Source organism: Osmerus mordax, chromosome 4 (assembly GCF_038355195.1).
Source record: "Osmerus mordax isolate fOsmMor3 chromosome 4, fOsmMor3.pri, whole genome shotgun sequence".
NCBI classification, from domain to species: Eukaryota; Metazoa; Chordata; class Actinopteri; order Osmeriformes; family Osmeridae; genus Osmerus; species Osmerus mordax.
The window spans coordinates 17,743,772-17,750,831 of NC_090053.1; the positions used below are offsets into that span (position 1 = coordinate 17,743,772).

At 46.2% G+C, this 7,060-nt stretch overlaps 2 protein-coding genes across 3 annotated transcripts in view; both read left to right on the forward strand.

Moving 5' to 3' along the window:
* Nucleotides 1–1,033: 1,033 nt before the first annotated feature.
* On the forward strand, nucleotides 1,034–1,716 carry mt2 (metallothionein 2). Its single transcript, XM_067234373.1, has 3 exons — nucleotides 1,034–1,182; nucleotides 1,287–1,355; nucleotides 1,512–1,716. The coding sequence occupies exons 1-3, from the start codon at nucleotides 1,158–1,160 to the stop codon at nucleotides 1,601–1,603; spliced, it is 186 nt and encodes a 61-aa protein (XP_067090474.1). The 5' UTR covers nucleotides 1,034–1,157; the 3' UTR covers nucleotides 1,604–1,716.
* A 495-nt stretch (nucleotides 1,717–2,211) lies between these two features.
* The window catches only part of nup93 (nucleoporin 93), an 18,599-nt gene continuing 13,750 nt past the window's right edge, over nucleotides 2,212–7,060 (forward strand). Inside the window, exons 1-3 of one of the 2 annotated variants that reach the window (XM_067234574.1) lie at nucleotides 2,212–2,312; nucleotides 3,111–3,300; nucleotides 3,675–3,792. In XM_067234574.1, coding sequence (XP_067090675.1) covers nucleotides 3,122–3,300; nucleotides 3,675–3,792 — 297 coding nt within the window. In that variant the 5' untranslated portion in view covers nucleotides 2,212–2,312; nucleotides 3,111–3,121. Of the gene's footprint in view, nucleotides 2,313–3,110; nucleotides 3,301–3,674; nucleotides 3,793–6,923; nucleotides 6,996–7,060 lie in introns of those variants that run through there. The other variant, XM_067234575.1, reaches the window with a different exon arrangement.

Below are 7,060 nucleotides of genomic sequence, written 5' to 3' on the forward strand. Positions count from 1 at the left end.
TGTAGGGGCCACACTGTGTATTGTGATGATACAATAAACATAAATATCAATAAACATAAATCCGTGTTTCATCTGTTTACAATTAGCATTTCATTATCTACAGTAGATACAGTTTTACTCGGATATCCCAAATATAAAAAAGGACTTTGTTAAGCTTGTTAAGGACAAACAGCTATAGCCTATAAATAGTACACATGAGGGTTAGTGAAAACTGTGACAGGAAAGCATTAACGTAACATTACAGTGTTTTGAAGATTCTGGTTTAAACGTTATTGTCTATTCATGACTCATCGTGACACTGCTCATTTTCCACGCGCTCTGGAAAAATACTAAATCTGTGAGGTGGTTAATGAGTGCAAAATGTATTGCATCAAAAGGTTTGCTCCCGATGGTTGACCACAGTTGTGTTTCCCTGCTCCGAGTGCAGAGGGAGAGAGCACACAAGAAACTATTCATTTCCCAGTGACAATAGAAAGAGTGAGACTTGTTTTTGTGTGCCGTGCGCAAAGTAAACATTGCATTATGTCACTACGCTGGTTGTGAGTTATAGCCTACGACTCGTACTTTAATTTGTAAACAATATCTATAAACGCAATAGAATAAAAAGAAAATGTAAGAACATTAAAATAATAATAAATTCTGCGTTTTGGAGTGCGAACCCTGCTTTCGTTTTTATAGCCTATTTGATGGGCACAGTAGCCTATTGCCTAGGCTACAGAGTATATCGAGACACATAGATTAGATATTAAGTGTTAGTCTGTTCTGAAGTCATTTGTAAACAGAAAATGTAGGTCATGTAGCCTCGACGTTCCGTTTGCTACCCTATTTAGTTTACAGATTAAAATTCTCGGTTGTGTGAACACGTAAATAGAATTCAATTGTCAGTAGTCACGGAGACATGTTAGTCTTATGTAACACAAATGATAACAATAAATCCATCACATCCTTTATGGGAATTTTTCTTTCGGGGATAAGGACAGTGTGCAAGCTCCTTTAATGAATTACGGAAATGCGTGACCCTCGGTTTTTGCACTCGGTCCGTAAAACCCATCCGCTATAAAAACGCCACTCGTAGAGCAAATGTTTACACTTGACCATCTCACAACGAAGAGATCATCGCTGCCTATCACTCCGGAAAACCGAAACTAAACTGAAAAATGGATCCATGTGAATGCTCCAAGAGTAAGATTTTACAGTTATTAGCATGTCATTTCAGCAAACGTTATCTTTAATCTCGTGTAAAGGTTTGTTTTCGTCTGTTAAATTGTATGTTATTTTCTTTATAGCTGGATCATGCAACTGCGGTGGTAACTGTAGCTGTACTAACTGCGCCTGCACATCTTGCAAGAAAACCAGTAAGTTTAACATTCAAACATGTTTTTTTGAAAAATATAAAGTAAATGGCGGGCCTTCAATAAGACTAGAGATCGTGGTCAATTCTAAACATGTGTCACAGGTGTGGCTAATCGCTAATCAAGTGTCCTTTGCGTTCCTCCCTTCTCCTAATGCAGGCTGCTGCTCCTGCTGTCCAGCCGGGTGCAGCAAGTGCGCCTCTGGGTGCGTGTGCAAAGGGAAGACCTGCGACAAGACCTGCTGTCAGTGATGAGGGACGCCATGTGGCAATGTGTAGAACTGCAGGCAATCTGTGTTAATGGGATGCAGTAATTTTTGTACTTGTTACTTGAAAAATGTAATAAATTGCAACTATAAGACAAACTATTTGAGTCATTATTGTAGGTATGGGGAGTGGGTCATGTGGTTTAACTTGGATTTGATTAACTCAAATACTGAGGCAGTCAAAATATTGTCACTGCCAAAGTCAGACGAAATCAAATGCATCACCCTACTTGAAAGTAAATCTTCCTAGCTTTTTAAATTCCTTGAATTGTTAAGCAAAAAATGAACTCCGAGGTATCATCTACATGTTTCTATTCTATACATGTGCTATTCTATACATAAGTGGGGACAGGCTGGACAAGTATCCGTTTATTTAAGGTTAGAAAGATTGTATGACTAGGATTGATTAGAGCTACGTGCATTACAACTCACGATTACCCGGAACCATAATTAAAAATAATCACGTCACTGTTTAATACCAAATTGGTAATCTCTGCACCCCAGAACGGTAGAGGGCGACTCTAACCATACGTAGGCTACCAAACTCAAGCCAACGAAGAAGACAATTGTCCAATCAGTGTAATCTCGAGAAGTGCCGGGGTAAACGAGATAGTGTTGGCTAATGCGCTAGCAAGGAACTATAAAAACGGACTGGAGGTACAAGAGAGACACATTTATATTTGTCAAAGGGTCACGTAAGTTAAAGTTTAGCTCATAACATTTGTAGCACACAATTAGCACACATTCAAGTAGTGTGGCGTTATAGCCTGCGAGTGTGCCTTTCTAGCAAGCTATCATTCATTCCTACATAAGTGGCCTAGCCATGCTATGATAGCTAGCCTAGCCGTTGTGGCCATTCAGTCAGTTAATGCATCTGAAGCAAAATAAGAATTGACGCAATGTGGGTTAGATGATTATCCTAATTCGTGTAGGTTATAAAAGGAAATGGGATCGTACGGTAGCCCATGACAAAGAAGATACTTTATACCATCATCCATAAACAGCTGTCATCGCGTGGCTGCGCGCGAGAAGCTTGTTGACCTGTTAACTTGGTTATTTTTAGGAAAACCCTACAGATTAGATTCCTAGATTAATCCAACTTTTAGGTAGGAATAGTAAAATGCCATACATATATAAAATTAATCTACTGTTAAACACTAGCTCCAGATATGACACCTACGTTTTTAGTGATCTAGGTACTTCTCGTACAAACCCGATGGAGAATGTATTACCTTGGGAGGCTTTAGGGAAACAGTTTTCTGTTTTAATCGTACTCCATTCCTGATGCCATCGACCACACACTAAAAGATGTTCTGACATTAACGTGGAATAAAACCCACAATATTCTGATTTCGAAACATCCCATCATGACTCTCCGCCTTATGTTTTCGTTCTTTCGATGAGAGAGATCATCTCAAAGTAGAGATAATCATCTCACGGGCGCTTCCAACGGTTTTTCTGACACCACAGTCTCCTCTCCCTCTCGTGCACAGCGCCGCTAGCCATGGAAACAGAGGGCTTTGGGGAGCTGTTGCAGCAGGCAGAGCAGCTGGCTGCGGAGACAGAGGCCGTGTCTGAGCTCCCCCACGTGGAGAGAAACCTGCAAGAGATCCAGCAGGCGGGGGAGAGACTACGCTCGCGCACCCTCACACGCACCTCTCAGGATGCAGCTGACGTGAAAGCGTAAGACATCTCTGTCCTCTGGGTCCTGGTGGGTTAGATTGGTATAGTACCTAAACAATGTGTGTGTGTGTGTGTGTGTGTGTGTGTGTGTGTGGGGAGGGGCGGCGGGTGTAAGGGAGCATGATGGAGGTAGATTTGTGCAGTTGGGAGTGTTTGTGTGTGTTTTATCATCGACCCCAAAAAGGTAAACTCATGATTATGCTGCCATCTAGAGGTCACTTAGGTTCATGCCACAGTACTGTATCGGCTGCTGTCTTGTTCATATACAATACACACATACACGCATACCTAACCAGGAACCACAGCGGTTTCTGGTTATGTATGTTAGGTTCCTGGTTATGCATATAATCGTGCCTCTCCCCGTCTCTCCTCAGATCCATCCTGCTGGGCTCCCGAGGGCTGGACATCTTCCACATCTCCCAGAGGCTGGAGAGCCTCAGCGCTGCCACCACCTTCGAACCCTTGGAGCCGGTGAAGGACACAGACATCCAGGTACACATCCTTAATCAGGCCTCAGACATCCAGGTACACATCCTTAATCAGGCCTCAGACATCCAGGTACACATCCTTAATCAGGCCTCAGACATCCAGGTACACATCCTTAATCAGGCCTCAGACATCCAGGTACACATCCGTAATCAGGCCTCAGACATCCAGGTACACATCCTTAATCAGGCCTCAGACATCCAGGTACACATCCTTATTCAGGCCTCAGACATCCAGGTACACATCCTTAATCAGGCCTCAGACATCCAGGTACACATCCTTAATCAGGCCTCAGACATCCAGGTACACATCCGTAATCAGGCCTCAGACATCCAGGTACACATCCTTAATCAGGCCTCACAAAACCTTCCCCATCTGAGGCTCTGTGTTTTAACTTAGTGGTATGTTAGGTATTTTCTAGATCACTATCAACTCAAGTTAATTTTTATAGCCCTTTCTACAAGCAATGTCAGAGATATTCACAGATGCCTATAGACCCTACAGACACTATCACTGACCAGTTGATGCAGGTAACGAGCTACCGCCATGCTTTGTGTGAGTGTCCAGGGGTTGGTCAAGGATTCAGGGGCAACCTGAACTTTTGAGGGTATCAAACCAATGTTGTTGTTGTTGAGTCACGCATGGATGAATCTCACCACCACCCCAATGTGACATTCTGCCACGATGACACACCCTAGCTGACCCAGGTCCTATTGTTCCCTCCATGTCGGTGATATCTGTCCCCTTTCCAGCCAGCCCAGCCTGACTCACTACAACTGCTAGGACGGTGATAACTGTCTCGCTGTGTGGAATGGCCCCAGTCACTCGACAAAGAGGTGATGTGACTCATCGCTAGCCCAATACCCTCTCTCTGGCACTGTCATCAGGGCCTGGGGGGTGATGTAAGCAGTGTTCCTAGCGACGCTACGTTGTACGTTGCTGCAGTGATGAGAGGTATTTTCAGTGTCATGCGTTGTTTTTCTAGTCTGCACACTGGCTGACTTCCCGAGTGGCTGTTGATGGTTAAGTGGATTTGAAAAAGTCAAACTTTGTTCCACTGCGCTGTATCACCTGGTCAAATTTCTGGGTGCACTGTACGTTTGGCGGACAAAGCGATTCTGATTTATGCAGCTTGTTGTTTTTCTGGGAATGGCATGCGGACGAGGTAAAGATGAGTCCAGTTTTGCGGTGTCTGTGTGAGATGGAGGCAGGGGGGGGGGGAGGTGGTGATGGATGGTATTGATTGCCAGTCTTGAGTGTGCGTGTGTGTGTTTGTGTGTGTGTGTGTGTGTGTGTGTGTGCGTGTGTGCGTGCGTGCGTGTGTGGGGGGGGGGGGGGGTAGAGAGGAAGGAAGGAGCATAAGGAGACTGGAGGTAAACAGTATAGGTGTGAGTATTTGTGTGTGTGTGTAGCACAAGGACAGGGAGGCCTGTGTCGGGGTGTGTCTCTGATGGGTAGAGCACTCAGCCCCTGGCAGCAGCAGAAGGAGGCGTGTGGACTGAGTGGCTGTCTGTGTGGAGTGGTCAGTGTCCAGTATCAGTCTCCTCTCTGGGCCATCTGCCATCCCTCCGCCCCTTCCCTGGTTATCCTACTTCCTGTCCCTCATCCGCTCCACCCTGCTGGGTTTCATCCTCCATCCCGACACAGTTTTTTTGTGCCCCTCTACCTTTACATTACTGCCATTACATTACTATATAGCTTTACTCTATATACATATAAATGTATATATACCATATTTCATATGTTCTCGGCTTCGTCTATTGTTAAGCTTTCTATCACCCCGCGAATGGATTGTAAGGGTATTATGGTGTGTTAGTTTGTGTATGTTGGCGTGTCGGTAGGTGGTCACTCGCCACATGGCAAGGTGTGTGTGTGTGTGTGTGGCCTAAGATGAAAGAGTTAGGGTGGACGCAGTAGACAAAGAACGTTGCAGGATGCGTCTCTCCTCAACCATCCTCCGCCAACACACACGAGGCCACGCCACGAATGTTCACCATCTCCACTCCCAACATCAAAGCTGTTGGTGGTTGGTTTTCAGTGTGTATGTGTGTGTGTGTGTGTGTGTGTGTGTTCTCAGGTGGTGAGGGTGCATTACTGAAAGAGACAAAGAGAGAGTGGGAGGAAAAGCATAATGGCGAGAAGGCTGAAAGGTAGGGATAGATGCATGGACGTATAAAGAGTTCATGTGATATACTGGGAAGGCAAGGGAGAGAACGCAGATGTAGCGCTGAATATAAAAGCGCTAAAATGGCGGACAGGAGAATTTTCTGTTTCCTCTGCCCTCAGTTTTTCTATTCCATCTTTTTCTGCTGTAGCTGTCTCTCTCCATCCCCCCCTACTCTCTCTCTCCCTCCATCTCTCCCCCCCCCCTACCCACTTCACTCCTTTCTCCCCTTACGATTCTCTCTTCCTCTTTCTCCAACCCATCCCCCTCTCTGAGTGGCTACAGTGAAGGCATGCATTCTATGGCCACAGTCTGATAAGCACAGCTGCTAAAGCAGTGCTGCTCAAATTGCTGTGTGTGTGTGTGTGTGCGCGACTGTCCGTGTGTGTGTGCATCTGTCCATGTATGTGTGTGTGTGTGTGTATGTCTGAGTGCGCCCCCACCTCATTAACTAAACATGACTCTTAAGAGGATTATTAGCCCAATTTCAAGACAGGATGTCGGAAGCCATCAGCAGAGGGGAAAAAACCCATTACCATAATTGCATTGCGCCAGGGGAGGAGTAAAAAAAGGAAGGATGCATAGATGGATAAAAGAAGGAAGAAACGAGCAGAACGGAGAGGAGGGAAGAGCTGGCGTAGGGGAGGGAGGGAGGGATGGTTTAAGTGATGGAGAGCAGAGGAACTGTGTAGGTTGGATAGTCACTCCTCTTCCTCTTCCGCCAACCCCCCCCCGCCCCCCCCCTGTGTGTGAGAGTTGACTTGGTACATTCCTCCGACAATAAAACAGCCGACGGTAACCCTGGCCGTGGCACTTCCTCGGGTTCACGCTGCCGGCCCAGTTCGGCTGGGAGATGTGGTGCCACCGGCTGCCATTCTGGCTCCCGGACGCAGGGAGGGAACGCCCCAGAATGGCGTCTTGTCTTCAGAGGGAGCTGGAGGGCGGCAGGGACAGGCAGGGCCTGTGTACGGCTGGCGGGCCTCTCTCTCTCTCTCTCCTCCTCTCTCCGGCTGGCTGGCTGGTTGGCTGAGCAGCAGCCGTGTGAGTGAGTATCGCCTGCTTGTTGGAGCGTTGTCTCTCTCTTGCTTTGTCTGTCAGCTTTCTGCTCTT